General features: G+C 44.7%; 1 protein-coding gene across 2 annotated transcripts in view; it reads left to right on the top strand.

The window, feature by feature from the left end:
• Window positions 1–5,695: 5,695 nt before the first annotated feature.
• Window positions 5,696–23,552, top strand: part of TFAP2D (transcription factor AP-2 delta) — a 54,102-nt gene continuing 36,245 nt past the window's right edge. Inside the window, exons 1-4 of one of the 2 annotated variants that reach the window (XM_052810250.1) lie at window positions 5,696–6,050; window positions 6,965–7,462; window positions 10,999–11,059; window positions 22,710–22,875. In XM_052810250.1, the coding sequence (XP_052666210.1) occupies window positions 6,012–6,050; window positions 6,965–7,462; window positions 10,999–11,059; window positions 22,710–22,875 (764 nt within the window). In that variant the 5' untranslated portion in view covers window positions 5,696–6,011. Of the gene's footprint in view, window positions 6,051–6,253; window positions 7,463–10,998; window positions 11,060–22,709; window positions 22,876–23,552 lie in introns of those variants that run through there. The other variant, XM_052810249.1, reaches the window with a different exon arrangement.

Raw genomic sequence — 23,552 nt, 5'->3', positions numbered from 1 at the left:
GGAGAGGCCTCCATGGAGCAGGTACATCCCTACGAGCCACGTAAGAAGGGGCCCTAGGCAGCTTCCCCAGTAGGATCTCCACGCCTCTACAAGCCTAAGCCAAGAGAAGCTGCTTTCTTGGGCTCTGGCTGGAGAGCAAGGACAGATGGGATGGGGCACTCAGCAGCTCAGCAAGCTGTGGGGAAACAGGCAGGAGAGGAAGAAATGAGATGGCTGCAAGATCAGTTGCGTGGAGAGGATAAACATGAGGAGCAGCTCCATATAAGAAGTAAACCTGTGGTTGTGGGACAGGGTGCTTGAAGGAGAAAGCAGGGAAGTCACATCACCAAGACTCTTATCACAAGAAATAAAAGGACAGGGACAGGGACCGTGGGGCTCACAGCCCCATTTGGCCAACAATAAGCAGCAGCCAGCAGGGAAGAGAGAAACTAGGGAAGATGAGGACATGGGGAGGTGAACCAGAAAAAGGAGGGGAAGAGGGTCTCTCATTGACAGGCGGTCAATGGATCACTCTTACCAAATGTCTGGAAAGTCACGTTGTGATGCAGTGGCCACAAACTGCCCTCCTGATCTTCACACAGACTGGTATGAATGGCATTCACTCCAAGTGAGCATTGGTCTGGTTTTTTGCAAGGCAGTATTGATCAGTACCAACACCTTTGAAGCCATCTCACCTCTCTCCTTTTGCATTTATTCTGAGTGATGCCAGGCACCTGGCTTGAAATATGGCTGCCCTTCAGTCTTCATGAAAGCCTCAGCAAGCAGGAAGTCTTGCTGCCATCAAAGAAATGACTGGAGACACCAGTTATCCCCTTTAATTTTCAACTAATATATTCACAGCATTTTAATTGCTTGCAAATGCATTTTCTCTGTCCCATTATGTTGCCTTTCGGCTGTTGTGGTGAGGCAGAATACAAATTTGCAAGAAGGAGGAAACATGGTGGTGGGCATCAGAGGGGTTAGCTATGTTCAGGGGGAAAGGGAATGGGCAGGTTTTTGCAGGACAACTCTGATCTTGCAGCTTGAAGAAACCACCTCCAAAACTCCCCACACTCATTGCCCACAGCTGCAGTCTGTGAACTCCAGTGTCAAATCTTCCTCTCTCCTTTTTTCCCCCCTTATAAGAGAAAAAGCAATATAATGTAACTTTTACTCTCAAAATAATGATTCTTAAAGGGAAACAAGAGGAAAAAAACCCCAAATTTCTCACTACGGTCTCTTTTTGTTTCCCCTGATTTATTTAGGATTTATTTATTTACCGGACAGGGGTTGTCTCTCTCTGTTTGCATGAGTGGAAAGGTAGGCACACAGACAGGTTTGCCTGAAAATGAAGGTGGGTAGTCTGTGTGTGCATGTGGGGGGGTGCTACCAGCTCCCTCCCTCTAACCCACAGAGGTCTGGGCCTCTCCCAGGGTTTTCCCTGCATGCAAAGTCCAGGGAAGGGAGATGGGGTGGTGATGCTCCGCACAGAGGGGGTCCACGTTCAGATTTACCCCCTGTGCCAGACAAGAGGGAGGATTGCGGTGGACCAGGGGAGCAGGAGAAGGAGAAATAGATTTGCCAGGCGAGGGGGACTGTGAGGGGAGGGGGGGGGTGAGACAAAGGATCGACAAACAATAGATCTGCAAACAATGGGCAGGACCCAGTGATACACAAAAGGGACCCCAAGGCTACTTTTATTTTAGGTCATCTGAGTGTCCCCGAAGCTCACAGCCCCCGAACTTCAAGAACTGCAGAGGACAAAGGGGATGGAAAAGAGTATTTAGCAAAAAGCCTTTACTGGCTGCTGAAGGGGGCGCGTCCCTTTGGGTCCTTTGCAGAAAAGGGCATGGCAGAAGATGGACCCTGCTCCAGGAATGTCCTGGCAGTGCTGACCCCAGCTGGCTATGATGGCTTGAACTGCTCTCTTGTCTCATTCAGACACAAGAAATTCCAGGAAAAGTCGTCAGAAGTTTAGGTCCAGCAAGGACCAAGTTTTGGTGACTCTCAGCAGAAGAGAAGAATTGGGAATTAAAATAAACAATTACTGGGCGACCAGAAAAATGCAGGAGCTGAGGAGGGAAAAATGAAAGGAAAATTAGTAATTTCAGGTTTCCAAATGCTGGTAAGCTTTTTTAAGTCAAACACAAGGTGAGAGAGTTCTGTGAGTCCAGGGAGCTGCTCTCAAACAGCAGCTAGACGTCAAGCCCAGACTGTCCCTGCAGCAGCACCAGCCGCTTTGCACACTTCAGTGAACTACCAGGGAAACCGAGATGATCCCAGAGAGGGAGCTTTTATTTTCTTGGGTTTTTCCCCCCCACATCCCCACCCCTTCCAGCAGCCCAGTCAGCTTTTTTTCCAGACCTCTTGAAAAAAAAAAAAAAAAGAGAGAGAAAGAAAAGAAAAAACACCCAACCAGACCCCAAACTCCCTTCTGTAGCCTAGGAGCAGAAGCAAACTTTAGGCAGGGGGATAAACAACGTGCCCAGTCACAATGAAACTCAACGCAAAGTCTGTCTGCTCTGACCATTAGCTCATGGTATTGGTTGGAAAACCAGAAAGCTCCCAATTAACTTTCCTAAAAGATTTTCTTTCTGAGCAATTAATAAGTGCTTTGCAATTTGACTCGCATTATTAATTGGATTGGGGGGAGTTAAAAGCGCAAACGGTCTATATGATTTTTTAGGGTCTGTAAGCGAAGCTAACAGATGGAACTGACCAGTAACGTGCATCTGGCAAGCCGGGTTTCTTCTAAACTTTCCTCCAAACAAAACCATTTTGGTGGCTTTGTTGTTGTTGGAAGCGAAGTTGGGCTCCGAGCTGGCTGGTGGTGTGACTGTGGGTTTGCCTGGGCTGCGTGGGCGTGGGGAGGGAGGATGGAGGGGCAAGGGGTCGGACCGGGGGGAGATCTCTCGCAAGACGGATCTCCTGCAGCGGGCTGATCTCCTGGCAGCTCGGGAAGCAAGTTGGGAAAGCATCAGCCCTTGCACCGTGCGTGTCCTTCCCCGCACTCACAGGGGCTGGGCAGCCCCCTCCCCGAAGCAGCGCTGGGGTGCGGGATGAATACTGCACCCCGGCACCCACAGCATTCAAAAGGAGGGAATCTGCGCCTAAATCCTTTCCCGGCCTCTCCCACACCTGTAGTTTTTTGAGAAAATAATAATAATAAAAAAAAAGGCATAGGCGGCTGAAGTGTGCCGTGGAGGTGAGCTGGAGGGGGAGCGCTGGAGCGCGATAAATCACGGCAGGGACTGGGCTGCGCTCCGCGCTCCCCTGCCCGGGGCCGCCCGGTCGTGCCCCGATCATGCACAGAGCTGGGCTTGCCTTGGCGAGGTCGAAGAAAATACCCCCCCCCCCCCCCCCAAAAAAAAACAACAAACCAAAAAAAAACCAGACAGGGCTAAAGTAACCCTGTGCCCGGCTGGGGGACAGCCGCCGAGTTGGGGGTGCGGTGACCTGGCTGCGTGGGAGGGGGTTTGCCTTCCTCTTCCAAGGGAAGGGACACTTCTTCCTCCTCGAAGGGAAGGGACGCTTCTCCCTCCGACAGGAGGGTGCGCTCAAGGTGTCTTAACTTTTTTTTGTTAGGTCTGAGCCGTCCTGCTCAAGGCTGGTGTGGCTGCTCACACCGCGCTCGCCAGGCTCCAGCGAGGCGTTGGGAAGGGCAAAGTTTGCCCATTTCTACGTATTTTTTCACTCTCTCAACCACCAAAATCCTGGGGAGTCCAAACAAAACCTGAACTTGGAAGAGTTCCTAGAATTTTCTCAAACATATATCGGCGACAAATATTTTTATTTCATTAACAACATTAGAACTGTAGGAAACCCAAATGAAGAGAAAGAAACAATTCCTTCCTTCTTTCCCTCCTTCCTTCCCTCCTTCCTTCCTCCTTCCTTCCCTCCTTCCTTCCTCCTTCCTCCCTTCCTTCCTTCCCTCCTTCCTTCCCTCCTTGCTTCCTCCTTCCTCCCTTCCTTCCTGTTTTCCTTCCTTCCTTCCTTCCCTCCCTCTTTCCTTCCTCCCTCCCTCTCTCCCTTCCTTCCTTCCTCCCTCCCTCCTTGCCTTCCTTCCTTCCTCCCTCCCTCCCTCCTTGCCTTCCTTCCTCCCTCCCTCCCTTCCTTCCTTCCCATTTTCCTCCTCCTTCCCTTTCCCCGTTAGGAAAGGCGGGGGGCTGGGGGTGGAGCAGAGCTCCTGGGAGCCGAGCTCCCCAGCAGCGCACTGGAGAGGTACGAGGTGTGTGTTTGCTGCTGACCCCTCTGCACGCCTGGATAATGGCCCTTTCCCGGTTCAGACAATGCATTTCAATTCCAGTCGTGTGCCTTTGTCCATTTGTAGAAAGAAAAGAGGGCTGAATGACAGGTCCTGTTAGCCTGCATGAACAGATACCAATAAACCCTCCCAAAACCCGGACCTTAAAAAAAAAAAAAAAAAAAAAAGTGGGGAGGGGAGAGAGAGAGGGAGAGGAAAGGGAGAGAGGGAGAGAGCCACATGCCTATTTGCCTGCGGCTTATTATTAAGACACCTTCGCAGCTTAAACGCTTAAAAGCAACCCAAATTAAATGGCAATTAAAAGCAAGTTACACCCTCTCCTATCTCCAGGCTTATCATTTGTGGAAGCTAGCCATCAGCAGAGCCACCCCGCCGGGAAATGCCATTTGGGCTGGCATCTTCTCGGAGGGCGTGTGACTCCCTCTTCCCCCCCCTTCCACCCCCGGCTGGCAGCGGGTCCCCCCCCGTCCCCGTCCCCGGGCGCTCCCGGTGCGGAGCCCGCAGTCACTTCGGGGCTGGAGAGCCACTACCTGGGGGCAGAGGCAGAGGGACGGGGGAGGAGGGGGACAGACACACACTGAGCAGGCAGAGAGGACTTATTCCCCGAGTGGCAACTCCTCGGACCGGTGTCACTAAATAAATAAACAACGTACCCCTTCAGCTTTGCAACCCGGGGCTACGCAGCCTCCGTGCATTTCCATCGCTAAAATATCTCGGCACTTAGAAATGTCGAAGGGAAAAGAGCTATCAGTGGTCTTTAGCGCACACGTTCCCTTCCCCGGTTTTCTTTCTCCTATATAGACAGCTGTAATTCCGTAGATCTATATGTATTTTATGTAGAATTCCATATAATATGCCACTGCAGTGATACTTTGTGGTCTCACCCTAGTTTTATGTTTGAAAATGCTATTTAAAGAAGCCTGTAAGATAGCATGTTAGGAAGCTTTAAAAGCAGGTTGGAGTGTAGGGTGGACTTAAATTCGATGTAAATGCAAGGGTAAAAAAAAAAAAAAGAAAACCAAACCAAAACAAACCACATAGTTTTCATTTAGAAAAAAAAATACAGTTAAGCAGACACACATACAAATGTGCAAACTTAGATTCTGGTCAGTATTTAAAAGCAGTATAATCAACAGGAAGGAGCACTTACCTATTGAAAAGGATGGTTTAATAATATATATTAATATATATTAGCTTTATGTCTTCCCAATAAAATGTACACAAAATACCCCCTTCGATCAGATTAGCTCCCATATTAGCCTGGGTAAGAAAAAGCATTCTAAAGAGTGGAGGAAAAAATGTATAAAAATGTTGAAAGAACCTACAGTTCCTTATTAGGCGAAGATACAATATTTATTCCTTGTCTCCTGGGATGAAGCTCCTCTATCTATTGTCCTCCCAGTTCTCAGTGCTGATGCTTAATTTTCAAAACTTCTATATTACCAAGGGACCTACGACATCAGCCAAAGAAATACCCAGCAAGTACAAAATCTGATCCAGGGAGCAGCTTTTGTGCAGAGGGAAAATTTTGTTCCTACAGGTTTTTAAGGAGGTGCATGGAAAAGCGAGAGATCTGATCTATGCAGATACATTGCAAATTCTCTCTGTCTGTAGAGATTTTTTCTAAAAAAAATTGGGGAAATACATGAACTTTGGATTTTTCAATTTTTTCTTTTTTTCTTTTTTTTTTTTTTAATTTGGAGAGGGGAATTTTATCCAGAGTTTTTTTTTCTCTCTTTTTTTTTTTTTTTTTTCGGAGAACCAAAAAATGTCAACTACCTTTCCAGGTCTCGTCCACGATGCAGAGGTATTTTGTGTGTGTGAGTGTGTGTGTGTGTGTGCGCGCGTGTGTGTGGATGTGTGTGTGCGTGTGTGTGCATATGTGTGTGTGTATGTGCCTGTGTGGTTGTTTCCATTTTTTTTTTAAATCCATATTGGACCGTTACATTTAATTATAATCCGGCTTCAGAGATAACTTAAAGAAGTATAGAGAGAAAATTCGTTATGACATCTGTCGCCAGAAAGGGCAACTCATTACCACGTTAAAACCGTTGCCAGAACGAAAATCAGAATAATACCCCTAATAATATAATGAAGTGGAGAGAAATCACCACCAGCTCGCCAGGAATGGGGAGTTCTCACTAAAAAGCCGGACTCCCCTTTTCTTTCGAAACGCAGGAAAAGGAGGGGTGGGGGGGAATTTTGGATCTGATTCGTTATTTTTAAAAGAAAGAAAAATAGGGGTTCAAAAAAAAAAAAGAAGGGAAGGAAGGAAGAAAGGAAGGCAAGCAGGCGGCAAAGCTTTCTCAATGTGTAACGCTGAAACATAGGGACGGGACTTGTGTGTATTCTCGGTAGTTTCCTCTGTTTGATGACTTTTTGTGTGTCAGCCCCAGCTATTACAGCTGTGATCAGGAGGTGGATGGATAGACGGATGGCTGGACAGATAGAAAGATAGATAGTTTTTATTTCAGTGCGTGAATTCCTTTCGCTTGACGGTATTAAGGGCAGGCTGGGCTGTTTATGATTTTTTGAACAGACCTTTATGGCACCAGCCCAAGGTAGGAAAGGATCTTTTGTTGCTGGGGTTGCCGCTCGCAGGCTTAGACGCTTCTGCAGGGGGAGAAGCTATGCAGGACAGCGTGCTTGGAAGAACCGCACCCGGGGTTTTCAATGACAAACCTCCAGTTTTGGGGTCTTCTTTTCACTTCTTCCTTTCAGATACGTCATGACGGATCAAACAGTTACCGTTTGATGCAGCTTGGATGCCTGGAGTCTGTGGCCAACTCGACCGTCGCCTATTCCTCCTCATCTCCTCTCACTTACTCTACCACGGGCACCGAGTTCGCCTCCCCGTACTTCTCCACTAACCACCAGTACACCCCACTGCACCACCAGTCCTTCCACTACGAGTTCCAACACAGCCACCCGGCAGTCAACCCCGACGCTTACTCCTTGAACTCTCTCCATCACTCCCAGCAATACTACCAGCAGATCCACCATGGGGAACCCACTGATTTTATCAACCTGCACAATGCGCGGGCGCTCAAGTCCTCTTGCTTGGACGAGCAGAGGAGAGAGCTGGGGTGCTTAGATGCTTACCGCCGCCACGACCTGTCTCTTATGAGCCATGGATCCCAATATGGGATGCATCCAGATCAAAGACTCCTGCCAGGACCAAGCCTCGGGCTTGCAGCCTCGGGAGCAGACGATTTGCAGGTAAATAGCATGCGATCTCCTTTCGAGGCACCTTCTTCTCCCCTCCCCCTGCCCTGGTCCCCCCCTCACCCTCCCCATTTTCCTCTGCTCAGAATAGCTCATACAAAGGAGGGAAGCTTCATCCAAAATCCCATCCAGAGCCCGTCCCCTCCAGAATAGTAGCAACAAAAAATGTGGGGGGAGGGAAAAAAAAAAAAAGCAAGTGGTCTTTCTTGGCCAAACAACAACAACAACAACAACAACAAAAAACCAACCTCGCGCCCGACTTCCCTGCGTGGGTTGTGTCTCTGTGATGGCTGAGACCGTGGGACTCATCCGGAGATCTCGGGGTGCGTGTGTGCCTGTGCGGGTCCGTGTGTGCGGGTACCAGCCCTTCCCAAAGTCACACAGAAAGCAAACCAAAGCAAAGCAAAGCAAACCAAACCAAACCCATCTTCTTGTTTTCCCTAAACTTTTCTTTTCTTTCGGCGAACGGAACCGTTTAAACAACTTGCACCGACAGAGCAGGCAGCTGTGTTAAGGACGGGATGGAGTAGGAAAAGAGAAAACAGGCAGGGCAGGAAATAAATCGCCTTTCCGACATACATACAAAGGCAAACCTTCCGTTGAACACCGAGGTATGAGGCAGGAAAGAAATAAACGGGAGCAAACGTTCGTCAGAAATACTCACTATGATAAAAATCCCTCGCAATATCCGATCTAGATGTTAATAAGGAGAGAGATACAAGCAGATAAAGCTGAATTCATCTATCTATGCGCCTAATCATTCATCTATTCCCCCCTAACCGGCATCTGGACCCATCAGAAAAAAAATGCTGTTTCCATGTATCAAAACCTCAGCTTTATCCGCTCAGAAATCCTTTCCCCCGCACTAAAAATTCACCTCCGGTAAATTGAGCTGGTTGCTTAAATGAAATTTGTTTCCAAAATTGCAAACAACGCCCTCCTGTATCTAACACCCATTTCGACAAGTCCCCCAAATCAAAAGCAAACCTTCCTTCTCCCGACGAGCTGAGGAACTAAAGGCTTCCCGACCAGCGGGGAGAGACAAATAGGACCGTATTTACTGTACTTACTTTTCCCCCAAATCTCGCTCCCAGTCATACAAAGCTCGCTATGTTGGTCTTTCCAAAAAGACGTAGCGGTCAAAGGCTTGGAAGAAAACCCCGAAGTTCGTAAAACTAAGACTTAAAACCAAACCAAAACAAAATCCCCAAACCTCTATTTATATCAGAGAAAAGAAATATTTTTTTCCCTTTTTTCTTTTTTTTTTTTAAGGAGGAAAATAATCCAACAACCCAACAACAGAATGTTATCTTTTATATCTCTGAGGAGGAAACCCTAACTATTTAAACCTAGGTTTCTCCATTAAAATTCACTATATAATTTTATCCTCTCTGGCCATTTTTTGTTTACATTTTTCACAAGGATCTCCTTATGTTACCCCCCTCAAAAAAAAAAAAAAAAGTCTGCCATTCACTGCTCAGCCCAACTAAAACCTATTTACTCCTTTTTATAACCACGTCTGCTGCTGATTTTTTTGTATCTGTACAAATTTTTTTTCTTTGGCAGGCACAAAGACTTGTATTTTTCAAAAGAGGGGATTAGGAACGTTTGCAAGACAGCAGACAATGCCTAAGTCCCGGGCAAAAAAGCACCATAGTTTATCCAATTTTCGACTTAGTGCCATTCAACTGGTCATTTATGCAATGTCATCCGACCAAACAACATGTTTCCCTTTAAAAAAAAAAAAAAAAAAAAGAAGAGGTTGGTTAAGCTGCTAGAGGCACATTCTTTTTTTATTTATTTAAAGCAGAAAAAAATCAACAGTTTTTCTTTGGAAAATATCAATTTTTCGATCACACTTTATTCAAAAGTAAAGGACTTAGGTCTTTGTACCTAATCTTTTCTTTATTTTTCCTCCTCCCTCTTTTCCCGAACAGAAGAGGGAGTGTACTGAGGTATCGAAAAGCCTGAGCGGTGAGAAGTTGAAAATATTAATATCTGTCGTTATAATTTAGATGATTCAGAACAAACTTGGACTCTTGCGAGTATCACCTTGGGTTTAGAGAGAAGCGTTTTGGTGGCGAAGGGAAACAGGACTGTACACAAATACTTTTAAACCAAAATTGTGGTCTAACCAGTCTTCCCCTTTCTCCTTAGTCTTTCTTTTTAAAACGTTCATCAGCATATGCCTCATTTCAAATGCAACAAATGTAAATATACTTTTCCCTGCACAGAATTTTAAGTGAATGTCCAATAGTTTCGAGGGCGGTTTAAGTCAGCCTAACAGATGCAAACAGTCTTGGAGCTGGAGTGGCATCTTTCAGTGCCCTAAAAAGATTTTCCATGGGCAACAAAGAAAACTGTCACACCTTTTCCCATCACCGCTTTAATTTATGCTCAGTCGCCAAGTTTTTTTCATATTGATTTCATAATCACTTTAAGGCAGAACACTTAAAATAAAAAAGAGCCTTGAAAAGGAAGGTCTTACAGGGCCAGCGCCAATATGGTGAAAGTGGGGGAGAGAGCCAGGACTGTAAAGGTTGTTTTGTAAAGTGGGGTTTTTATTATGCACCGACTCTCTCCGCATTTACTTAACTCTTCACGGGCTGTTGAGTAGGTTAACACCCTTAAAGGCCTCTTTCATGTCCAATACCTCGTTTGTTTGTAGAGGAAAATGCGTCTTTAACACATTTCCACTGGGCAAAGATTTAGGTTTGGTTTGTTGTGTTTTTTTAACCCCAACATAAGGAAAAACCCAAAGAAAACCCAACCCTTTCAAGTCTTTTATCATTCCAATAAAAATATTTATTAAGGAGGGCGAAGATCCCCAAATAATCAGCCTTGTAACAGGAGAATAAAGAAGTGAGATCTCTTCGGATGTGCACCAGAAGCCCTAGGCAGGTTTTTGGACGGTTCTTCACCCCACGCTCACACATGGGTGCCTCTGTGTGTGTGTGCACGCAGATGCATATTCATCCCCACCTATGTGCGGACACACGCATTGTTACAACACCCTTACGACTCTGTGTAGCCGGCAAAGCCCAATAGGTCATCTGTTGTTTGTGCTCTTTGTCTACTTCTGTGCACACTTTGTAAATCGGTATATGTGTGTCACGAAACATAGATATGAATTTAACTCTGTGTATATATACAAGTATACAGCTAAACATACAAAAATACGGTATAAAAGTGGATTTTTACCTTTGTGCGTGCAACTTCTCTCAAGAGTACTTTGTCTCTCTATCCTGCCACGTAACTGCCGATCTAAGTCCCCAGTTCGGGAGAAACTCGTATTTAAATGGAAATGAAAGTGATAATTATTCTGCATTTCATGGGGTAAGGGCAGACTGCAGGATGGCGGTGGGATTTCGCCAGAGCACTTGAGTTCGATGGGAGTAACTGGGTTTTTCCAGTTCACCTTAACTATTGGTTCTGTGCGAGTCGTGTAACAAAGCAAAAGCTATATGATCTCTCTGTGTCTGATTTATTTCTTTATTTTCTTTCCTTTTTTTCCCCCCTCATTACTTAAGAGCTCAGTGGAGGCCCAGTGTGGACTTGTACTGAACGGGCAAGGAGGTGTGATAAGAAGAGGTAAGAGGTTACAAATACTTGCGTCTATCAATTTTTGTAAACATAAACCCCACACCGCTTCTTTCTCTCCTTCCCTCCCCCACTGCTTAGCGTTGTTTGGATTTACTGCCGAAATAGTGATAATTTGACATTTGACAGAAGTACCTTCAAACTAGCTTAGAGCACTTCACATTTCACAGTCCATTTGCACTTTACAAATGATCTGTTCCTCGTTAGGTCTCGGATACTCCCGCTGAATCCAGAGCTTTCTTGACTCGTTTTATCATTCCCCGTTTAACCGAGTTGATCCCTGCGAGTTTGAGAAACCTCTTCCCTGGCGCCGGGCTGTTAAATCGGCAGTTTGATCTCGTGTGGGGAAAGGAAGGAGCTTTTTTGGAAATGTGGTTTCAGTAGCGCTACAGACCCGTGCGGAACTCGTTCTTGAGTGTCACTTCATTTGATAACCATCTGTCAATGTAAATATCTAACGTCAAAGTTCGAGGAAAGATTTGGAACTCTTGTTAAATACGTATTTCTTCAGCATTTGCGAAATCTGACTGTTCTGGGGAGTTTGTTATTGCCGTCACTTACCCTGAAGAGAAACAAAAGTAGTCTAAAGGCCTGACGTAGGAACGCATTTCTTACAAGCTCAAACGCATACTTCCATTCACGGTACAAAACAAATAATGCAGTGGAAGAGAGGACACTTCATGACTCAGCCTCTTGGAATGCGCATTTCTTGTCCCATTATTGCCTTTCTTATCCATGATACCCACCATGAAAAGTAGATACTTAGGAGATATTTTAGGCGATGTGATACTTCCGTGGCAGAGGGACGGGTTTAGCCATCACTTCCCTAGATAAAACTTTACTCTGCGGCAACAGTCACACGCGACGGCGGTGAGTGGAGACGGAGACCAGGCTCACAGGCGGCTACACCCGCAGGGGGGGGAGGTTTGGGGGTACCCTCTCCCCACACCGACTCACACCAGGCTTTCTCCGGGCTTTCCGCAGGGCGGCCGGCGGGACCCGCGGGGCGGAAAGGCGGCTGGCAGTGGGGCGGCCCCGGGGGCCGGGACCGGGACCGGGACCGGGGCCGAGGGCGAGGATGAGGTCGGGGCCGAGGCCCGGGGCCGGGGCCGGGGACCGGGGCCGGGGCCAGGGCCGGGGCAGGGGCCGGGGCCGGGATGGCGGCGGCGTTGCCGGAGCGGTGGTGCTGAAGGGACAGCTCCCCTCGGCCGCTCCGCTCGGCCCCGCCTCGCCGCGGCGGGCGGCCTCAGCCCCGCGGCCGGGGGAGAGCGGCGGAACCGGCGGCGGGGAGAGGGACGGTGTGTGGGGGGAAAGGCGTTTGGGGAGGGGGTGGTAGATCCAAAATCTGCCGGCCCCTCCCTGGGCACCGCTGGCGGGACGCCGTGGGGAGGGCTGGCAGCGCGGCGGGCTGGCAAACTCCTGCCCAAGTCGTGCTGTCGGTGGTTGCGCCTGCCTCGGTCCGTGTTTGGCGGATTTCAGAGGATTCTGATTATCCCTAGGAAGAGGGATAATTCTTTCGGGTTTGATCCGAGAGCTGACCTCCGAGAAAGGGAGATCGTTAGCTGAAAGAAAGACAGAGGCCCCGTCAGCTGGGGTCTGTGCCTGTAGTGTTTGACTGCGGTTCTCATTTCCCTGCTGATGGGCGGCTCAAATCTCAGCTCAGCTCAACTCCGGTTTATTCAGCTCTCCAGCTCCTGTTAAGGAGATTCCAATTACCTGTGCAGATGATTGTAGTCAAGACTCTCTCTTCCTCTCTCTCTCTCTCTCTCGTTTTAAAGCGATCAAATTATTCAAGGATTTAAAGATTGATAGTAAAGGAAATCCAGCATGAAAATGCAAGGTTTTCTCTACCCTGATCTAAGTGCTGAACTACTACTGCACTGCTAGCTCTCTCTTGGCATATTCAGGGAAGATATCAAAGGCAAGAGTATAAGTTTCAAATGTATATTAAAAATACATAATAAATATTTTGTCCGACTTCAAAAAAAGCGATAGGTGTTAGCAGTAATCAAAACATCCTGCGCCTAAGCGCTATACAGTATCCCATATAAATAAATCACGCTTCTTTTCTAGTAATACATCAATAAGAATATATTAACTCGAGAGTGGCTTCCCTAATATTTTAAACATCTTGTGTCAGATTTTTTATTTTATTTTTGTCACTAATATATACATATATTTTTTAAAAGGTTGCTTTTGAGTCTTTTAGATGCAACAGCAGGAAGAAAAGGGGCAAAAAGAAGGAAGGAAGGAAGGAAGAAAGGAAGGAAGGAAAGAGAAAGGGGGAGAAAGGGGGAGAAAGAAAGAAAGAAAGAAAGAAAGAAAGAAAGAAAGAGGAAAGAAAGAGGAAAGAAAGAGGAAAGAAAGAGGAAAGAAAACTTCCCATACACTTTCCCAGAGGAACACACCATTGCCTAGTCCTCCCCCAAAAAAGCAATCTCTAAAAAGTGCCATGGTTTGCAGTCCTGGTGTTAATACTGATAGGAATGACAAACATCACAAGCACGGCTCTTCCCTGCTTCCATCTCTGGCTGCCATTGCACATATCAGCTGCCTTCTAGATTGTTTAGTGCAGTGGTTTGGTGTTTGCTTTTAATGAGGCTAGGAAAGTAAAAGATTTTTGCAAGGCTTAGGTGCTGGCGAGCTAATTACTAGCTAGAGAAAATATTTGCCACCGATTCCAGGGCAGAGATCCCCATGCTATCACTTTCAGTTAATGGTGTGCAGGATTTAGCCCGGAGCTTCCCTGCTCTAACCATCAGAACCAATAATCTTTACTTTTCCTACTGCTCGTGTATCGATAGCTTCTCTAGCCTCAGGCAGCGGCTTTGATATGTTAATATTTCTGAGTACCAAATTCTGCAGAGATCATATTAATGTTGTACATACAGAGTGGAGCTTTGCCTTAAAGTTGAATATTCAGATCGCTCGTTTCAAAAGAAATCACTTGAAGAAATGAAGCTTCTATTTACAGGAGTCGTCTGTGTTTTTTAATCATTAAAAAAATCCCTCCTCTCTTATACTTTCTTATTAATCATCTCAGGCTTTTATTACAGACCCGTTCCCTTTTAATTCCTCTCTAGGTTGCCATTTTAAAAGCAGAATAACCTGATTCCTGTTTGATTTTTCTCTCTCTCTTTTCCCTTCTCTCCCTCTCTCTTTCTTTTTAAATTTTCTTTTTCTTTATTCTTCTTTTGGGGGGGGGCTCCTTTTTAAAATGCCCTCCAAGCCCCCTTCCACACCCATCTCTTCCCCATCCTTCGGACATGAAGTGTATGCAGGCTTGGTGTCCTCACCTCCATATATTTGGATTAAAAAGACAACACGGTGACATTTGGCCTGCATCGTTTTATGAAATCGAGATGGCAAACTCCAAAAAAAGCTCTTGTTTCGCTTTGTGATCATCCATCGTTCCTGCCCCAGGCTAATTTCAGAAGCTTAAATACTGCTATCGCCTCTGGGCCATGAAGAGAGAAGGGCCAACCTATCGGCAATAGCTCTTTTTCGATTGCCCTTGGCAACATAAAATACAAACTACTTTGAATCAAAACATTTTTGGGGAATTAATATGATCTGAACTCTGCACGTTTTAAGAGATCTTGAGTTTGTCAAATCGCTTAGAGGTGACTGACATCCGAATGCATTAGTGCCTAGCTAGGAACAACCCTCAGATCTTATTTGATTAAAAAAAAAAATTAAAAAAAAAAAAAGAAAGAAAAAGAAGGAAAAGAAAAAAACCACCCTCTTCTTAAAAGCTCAAGCATCAGTCACCATAAAGTCCACCAATAAAAACTGGGGAAAGACGCTCCCCTTTCTCGCCTCTGCCTTTTATGTATTTAGTCGTGGTATCACCTCTCATTTGAAAGGCACTCGCTGAGCCTTGATCCTTTCCCCCATTCTAATTTTAATTTTTGACACTCAAAACTACCTCCTAACGACTCAGTCATTAAGGACGAGACTTTGGGCAAGAGGTTAGAGGAGGCGGGTGAAGGCAGGGGCTGAGGGCCTTGCACCTCTCCCCGGGACAATCTTCTCCCCTGCTATTTTCTGTGCAGATGAAAAGGAAAAAAAGAGGGTGCTGACGTGGTACCACCTCCCCACGGTCTCACCCAGCCTTCCCGGGATGCGGGAATGGGCAGAGGGGACATCCCCCTACACCTTGCAATCTCCTGCTCTGGCAAACCGACCGGAGTTACCCGGCCAGCCCCCACCCCTAAGTGGGGGTGTGCCTAAGGACCCCCCCAGCACCCTCCGCCCCAGAGCCCCGCCGTGTCCCGCCCCAGGGCAAGGCAGGGCCGGGCAGGACGGCGCTCCCTGCCCCCTTGGCAGCTCCGGGCCGTGAAGGTGAAGGTCTCGGTGGGGCGGACGGGGGTCCCCGAGGCTGAACCGTCTCCCCCCGCCCAGCCAGGAGCCCACGGAAGGCAGGGCAGATCCCCTCCTTGTCTTCCCTTTGTTGTCCTCTTCCTTCCCTTTTCCCGGCTCTTCTGAACCTTACAAGAGCCTCGGGACTCTTGTAATAGCCCATCATTGTGTTCGGATCCTAATGCACTGTCATTAGCACTGTTGTCTTTTTCTCTTCTTTTCTTTTCTATTCCAAGGGCCAATTTAAATCGCATTAAAATCCTAAATAGCTGGCTTAATTAATGGCTCTCGCGGCTCCAGCTGAGATAATCTGCCAGCCGACTAAAGCCAAATCAGTCGGCGACTTTCAGCTCCCCGGGAGTTTGGGGCTGGGGAAGGGGCCGGAGGGGGCTGAGCAGAGGGTTCAAGTGGGCTCTGCCCGGACTCCGAGCGTTTCACCGAGCCGGGAAGGGAGCGGAGCCGGCTCCCTTAGGTGCTGGCACCAGCAAGACCTCTGGGAGAAGTTTGGGGAAGAGATGTGAGGTTGGGGTTTGGGTGGTTTTTGCTTGCTTGCTTGTTTGTTTTTTTGAGGGTTTGTCTTGTTTTGATTTGATTTTTTCAGTGGGTTTTTGTTTGTTTGCTTGTTTTCCCTGCTGATCTTCAAAGGGCTATTTTCTGGCTATGCACGGAGAGGGAAGGGAAAACCCCTGGGTAAGGATCTCACCTGCTTTGGGGGTCTGTGCTGCTCCCCTCTCTTGCTGGGGTAGAGGTGGTGTATTATGTCTTTTCTGTCCCCCTTTGCTCCATTCCGAGCTGTGGGGCTGTCGTGATCCACACAGTCCCAGCTTGGCCTGCCTCAGTGGAGATTTAGGAGCCACGCAGCTGTGGGATGCACACCGCGCCCAGCAGTCCTCGGCATCCCCCAAACTCAGGCACACACGTGGGGAACAAAGCGTGTAAAAAGCACAACACAGGTGGGCACACACCACGCACACATACATACCACAGACACACACACCACACAACCTGCCAGTGTTGGGGGAGCACAGCTTCCCCTCCTTCAACATCGGTCGCTCTGCCCCATGCAGAGCCCACTCGTGGGACACCACGGGCAGAGCCTCAGACCCTTCCCACACACAACCCACACCATGCACAACCTGCCCAACCTTCGTCCTGCAGCTCCACAAGACCCAACACCGGTTCACACACACCGTCCAGCAATGCACAGCCATGTTCCCAAAGCGCTGCCGCAGAGAGGGCCCAGAGAGGCGTTGAAAAGTGCTGAGGAATTCTTATGGCTTGTGCATAGGAAAAAGGAATGAAGTAGATTTCTTTTCTTTTGGGTCTGGTTTGGGTCCTATCCTTCACCCCAGGAGCTGTAGAAGTGCTGCTGTATCAGTACTGATACATCTTGGTAACAGAGGGCAGGCTCTGGGTGCCTGAGATTTAACGTCCCCTTGCACGTTGACGCAATCTTTAAAATTGAGCTCCTGTAACAACCTTCCTTATTTTATTATTCTGTTTTCCACCATAATACCTTGCTTCTCCCAAGCTATTTTTTTAATATTGTCTAAACTTAAAACTCATAACAGTCTTAATAGCCTTAAAACCTGTGTAGCTAAGAGGCTGGTCTTAAAAACTGCTGACCATCCCCTCAGTCCTACTGAATCTTCGATTCATATTAAAAAAAAATTGTCTTGTGCATGCAGGCATGTCCATCTTTCCCTACCATGAATGTGGTAGTGAGAGACACTATCTCAGAATTGTTTATGTTCCTGGAAAGAGCTGATTTATATGACTAGTTACATGATGCAAAGTTTGTTAACTTAAGCGAAACCAAAAGAATAACTGGAAAAAAAGCAATACTTACTATTTTTCCTGACAAATGTAGATGAATTTTAGAACTTTGAATATTTAGTTCCTGAGATTAATGACTGGGTGATGTGAGGATAATTTGTAGAACATTTTAAATTGCTAATACACCTTTGGGAACTGAATATGGGATTAAATAGTACTGATAAACTCTATACAGTAAACTGCTTGCTTAGACTTGCTACTTGCTAGGAAAAAAAAAAGCTAACGAGAGGCAGATTTTCATGTCTTCATTTTGTAATGTACTGTAAACTTGCCAGAATTTCAGAACAGAGCAGAAAATATACTATAAGCTGGAGACTCCTTCTAACAGCACCTGTAGATATAAATAATAGACTAATAAAAAGCATAGCATGTTATTAATATTTTATATAAGATTAATCTGTAGGCACTCAGGCGTGCTTATACTTAATAATGTACACAAGCACACAAACATGCATATATCCTGAAAAACAAAATAAACAGTACTTCTGCACTGTTGTCACAGTACTTCTGCACTGTTGTCACCAGTGTATTATGATGTTTCCTTCCATAACTGCATATTTATGGGTGAATATCTTGGAGAAAGGGACTACCACATCTTGAATGAATATAAAATACCCATCATATTGCAGCTGTTATAATTGACAAATAAGAAATGACCTTGCAGGGTGTAAGGATGTTTGTATCTATACAAAATTATAGACACACATTTTTAAAAATGTATTTAAAGTGTAAAAATCATCCAGTGACATCAACTGATATTTCTCTCTCTCATTCCTAATAAAGCAATAGCATTACTCATGAAAAGCATAAAATATGTGAGAATCTGGATTTTGTCAATGAAAAGATGCACAAATATTTAACTCTGAGGGAGTCAGGGAGACTTACATTTCAGCAGATGCCCAAGCGCTTAAGTAAATCAGAATAAATCATTGCACTCCAGCCACCCTATTGTCCTCTTCGTCTATACAAAGGGAAACCTACAATCAAAACAGACCAAGCTCTTTTTTGCATCATGCGTTATTGGGATTTTCATTGTGTTGACAAGACTGTTGGGTTAGAGTATGGCTCTGTTGTTCTCGCTGCTGTCATCTACACAACCCGTCATCAGCTTGTGTTGGCATTTTGTACTGACTTGTGCTATTTGATGGGGAGACAGGAATAAGGAAGGGAAAATACTCTCCCGCTCTTTGCTGTGACTACCTTTTTCAGTATCACATAGCCTAATTTTTGTTCATTCTAGGCTTGGGAAACAAAGCAAAAGCGCACTTCACACAAAGGACTATGTTGCGTTGAGTATGAACCAGTCAGTTAGAGGGAAAAGGATTGAGCCCCAAAAGTAAGCTAGCAAAAATGAACGTAGTCTTTTGTTATTCCTCTCCCTCAGACCACTTAGGAATAATCATAGAATAGAGTAGAATAGAATAGAATCATAGAATAGTTTGGGTTGGAAAGGACCTTTAATTGTCATCTAGTCCAACCCCCCTGCAATGAGCAGGGACATCTTCCACTAGATCAGGTTATATATAATCTCCTGAGGTCATTCAGTAGCTGAAGTCATTCAGTATATGGCAGTACCGGGCCCCAGCTATTTCACCCAAATGTGATCTGCTGCACAAAGCATATCTCTTCCTCACCCATCTTTTTCCTCTCAAAAAATCATATTTGTTGAAATCAACATGAAGGTGAAAGACCAGAGGGTAAAACTCTGTCATGAAGAAAGAAGAAATTGAATAGAGTTGGATGGAAGAGAAGCCCTGAAGAAGGGTTTGTGTGCCTGAAAGCTTCCCTTCTTTCTTTCTTTTTTTTTTCCCCAAATCTATCAGTTGCAATATAAAAGATATTCCCCCTTCATCTAAATCTTGTCTTGCTTGTGTCTTTAGACCTCTATAGCTGTAAGAGCACAACTATCACCATTTACAGTCATGTCTAACACAGTAACTTATGGAAACAGATGATGTCAGACCAGACGATGTAATCACTTCCCTGTGGGAATAAACGGTTGTCCTAAAAAGAGTCTTTTTAACATTCACAGGCCCATTTCACGTGGTACTCAGAGCACGAAATTGCTGAGGCAATCTGCTGGATGATCCTACCAGTTATCTCACCTTCTTCCTGCTCTCCTATTCTTTTTCCTAGCCGTGCAATTGTGTGGGTAACCAGTCAGGGAGCAATGGCCACAGTTTTCCCTTCTTTTATGCACGCTGGTGGGCACATTGCTTTGCCGTGGCTATGTGTGGGGCTCTTCATCTGATGAGCTGATGGGGTCTTACCTATCCTGGCACCAGACGCTAGTCTGCGAAGATTTCTAAAGCAAGAAAAAGCTGCTAAGAGAAATAGGGATTTCCAGGTTGAACTGCTAAACTCATGAAAGGCATTATTTCCATCCTATTTTTGAGGGCATTTTCTTCTGCTTCTTCAGCTGATGTCTGTTAGTATCCTACCTCTCAAATACCCTGTTATGAAAAGACCAGCTCAACAGTTGAACAAGGATTGACTTTTCCAACAGCACCTACAGTGGCATTGGGTTGACGGGAAAGAAAAGCTGGTTGTTGCCCCTGCTGTTTAGTGTGACTTAAAACATACCTTGTCTTCTCCCCATTGAGCTGCACTTCACAAAATCATTTGTCCACTCTAATGCATGATCAGAATATGGGGGAAGGAATACACTAAAGCATGTGTGTTTGGCAAGAAACCTAACCCTTCATCCTGCAGTGTGGTTGTACTTATCCTTTCCTTTCTGTTTCCGGCAGCCCTCCCTTTGTTTACTGCCATGACTTTTTCTGTTTACTACCTGGTCTAAAGGCCAGGACTCCATCCATCTCCTCTCCAAGGTGGTGTTTGTGGTAGGAGGTCTGTGCCTTCAAAACTGCACACAGTTTGTGACAAAGACATAGCTTTGCCTAGAAAGCACCACACTGCTCTCGGTTTCTGTGTCAATGAATAATTAATATAGTGAAATAATTATATGCAACAGATTTTACCTTGTAATTTGCAACTTGTTCTCCATGTTACTGGAGAGCAAATGACTTAGACTTGTTGTTTTCTTTTACTTTTAACACATACCTGGCTTACCTGGAATTGCTTTGTTTAAGATCATATTGCATAGGCATGGTATTTTTAAACATTCTAGACTGTAAACAACCTTCTTCTAAATAGTAATGAGAAGTGTTCCAGTAAATTCTGGTTAGGGTAGGAGCAGCTGCAGGGTAACAGTTTTTTGGATTAAAGGAACAATTATTTATCTGGCATAAATGGTGCACATACTGGCTTAACCTGGCAAGAAGATAAATTTTAATATGACACTGATTTCAGTACAGTCTCACTCATTATAAATTTTACAGACTTATTGAAGTAAATAAATATGTACACATTGCTACTGTTTTCTTGACACGTATATATGTACACGTGTGTATATGTATTGTGTGGCAGGAGACGCCAGACAAACAAATCTACTCAGTGTTAACACTCTTCACAAATGTACCTGACAGACCAGAAGTTTGAAAATGTTGATTGAAAATATTTATAGGTTTCTGTGCAGCCCTGCCTCAGATATGAAAAAAAAAAAAAACCAAAACAAACCCAAACACCAAAACAACAAAAACCCAGAAACATTTCAGGCACGTGGCATCACATTTCTGTATTTGAGCACATAAGCTCACGAACTGTAGCTTTGAGCTGTGCAAAAATGTGCATAAGTGCCCTTGATGTGTCTGTACGTTTGGTGATACATGATTTGTCTCTACATTCTGTCTGAGAAGTGGACACTAATATCTATCCTGTAGCATAATTAGAAAAGTCATAAAATATCCTGCTGTACTGAGTCAGGATCTCACCCATCTGGGATTTATACCAAGAGATGTTCTTTTCTGGTTTTGCTGTCAGCACAAATGTTTAAATATACCTTCAAGAGCTGAAATATTTGGAAAGAAATTCTGTTTGCCTTATGTAAGCAAGCAATAATCTGCCTTTAATGAAGTTTCATCCTTCAGTTATATTCCTCTGTCTCTGCTAAAACTGGAACATACATAGTCTTCTTAATTTTAATGGGGATTATGTGAGGAAGAGGATAAAGTAAAGGTGTTAGGAACTTGTCTACAGCGAGCTATTATTTTTTTTTTTATCCTATCCTATCCTATCCTATCCTATCCTATCCTATCCTATCCTATCCTATCCTATCCTTTCATATCCTATTCACATCACAGAATTTAGATTACAAACTAAAATTTTTAAGCGTAATAAGTGAGCTCTTGCAGTGCAAAAAGATTAGGGTGTTCACAGGAAAGAAGAAATTATCATGGTAGTTTAAAAAATACAGTATCTTTCCTTCAAACATGAATGATGAGCACAGATTCATTCTGCTGTAAGAAGGTCTTTATATCATTGTCCTCACAGAAACCATCTGAACTCCTTCTAGTAGTGCACTGAATTATATGATATTTTATATCACTGTCATATGCAGCTCATTCTTTTTTCTCAACTTTCCCCCAGGGAAGACTTGCGCATGCAGTGGTAAGATTTATTTCTTCCACAGAATTTTTTATTGTAGTTAGGTTGGAGAAGGCAGGTCAAAGAAAAGTGTTTTGCACTTGGTGATAAAATACGTGTTAGTCCTTAAGATTTTTTTTTTCCCTGGGAGTTTGTACTATCCTCTTGGATCCACTGCAGAGAAAGTTTTCTCTCTTGCTCTCTCACATATTAACTTTAAGTTAAAAGCTTGATTTTGCCTGAGGAGTTATTGATCACAGTCTTCATTGAAAAATTTGGTGATCATTCAGCAGTTTTAGACCCAGGCCAAGTAATTGCCACTTTCAAGAAATAAACAATTCCAGAACTAACTTGAGATAAACTGATGTAGCTCAATAGATTTCAATCATTAACATCAGCTGAGGATTTGACCTAACTTTAGAAGGAGTATATGAGAGTTCAAAGGCGTGGAAAGCCATTTTGGCTGCAAATCACTCCAAACCTATAGTGCCGTTCCATCTTTGTTATCCTAAACACTGCTATGAGAGTTAAAATGAACATTTCACATTACAACCAATATCCTAAGCTTTTCACCAACTGCATTTTTAAAATCCTGAGTGATACCTGAATCTGGTTCAATCTTAGGTTGTTAATCATTTTAGTTACAAGACTCAAAAGACTGACAATATGTAGTTTTTACTGAGCATAAAATCAAATGAGGTAGCCATAATGATGTAATTTGACTGTAAAGCTTGTAAGATCTAATAGTGCACTATTCCCAGACTGAACTTTCAATCTGTTCATCCTTCTCAAAGCAACAAAACCAAAAGCACTCCCCCCCAAAGTACTCCAAAAACCCAAACAAAAACAACAACAGAAACAACCACAAGTAAACAACAGAATTGTTCTTCATTATTTACTTTTCAAAACATGGAATATGCGGTTTCCTCCACTGTAACTTTTTTTTTTTTTTTTGTAGGTGGCACCTGTGTTGTTAACCCCACCGACCTGTTCTGCTCTGTTCCTGGTCGCTTATCTCTCCTCAGCTCCACTTCCAAGTACAAAGTGACCATTGCAGAGGTGAAGAGGCGTCTTTCACCACCAGAATGCCTCAATGCTTCCCTCTTAGGAGGTATTTTGAGAAGGTAAGTTGAAGGTGAGAATAACAAGTCCTAGGCAGTGCTGTAATTTCTGTAATTTTATTTTCTGCAAATAGGTTTTGTTCTCCTTCCCCACTTGGGTAGGTGGTCACAGTTTGGGAAACCAGAAGGAGGGGGATTGGGAGTGAACACTGTTTCCAGGGAAAGTTTCAATACATGAGAAAAATGAAGATTGTGTTGACATTTTTCACAGAAATTTTACATTTTTCAGTGATCTAATTTTTTTTTTTTACCCCCTCAGTTCAGTTACTCATCAGAGATGGATAGGTATTTCTTTGCCTTGTTATGAATAAAAGAGAAAAAAGACCTTCAGTGTGTGGAAAATTTCACCAGGGCTACAAATCTGACTTCTTGTTGAGAAACTATTTCAAAGTAAATTGTTCTACCAAGTGTAGTTACAGCCCTCACTCAACAAAAACCATGGAGGTGTAGGGATGCCTTTTTCTTCCTTTCTCCTTTGCATGTCTTTTGAGTGCAGAAAAAACAGAATACGCTAGGTTTATTTTTCTCATTGTGTCATACTGGAGATGAAGCAAGTAATTAGGTACAATTTTGCCTCTGACCCTTCACTGACCAGAGTAGACACCTGCAGAGAGCAGTAGCAGAGAAGAGGAAAAAGTGGCAGATTGTGTCTCACATTGCAAGTGGAAAACAAGGAGGCA

This window comes from Harpia harpyja, chromosome 15 (assembly GCF_026419915.1).
Source record: "Harpia harpyja isolate bHarHar1 chromosome 15, bHarHar1 primary haplotype, whole genome shotgun sequence".
Classification (NCBI taxonomy): Eukaryota; Metazoa; Chordata; class Aves; order Accipitriformes; family Accipitridae; genus Harpia; species Harpia harpyja.
Note: the sequence above shows the minus strand (reverse complement) of the source record. Positions and strands in the feature narration are given on the sequence as shown.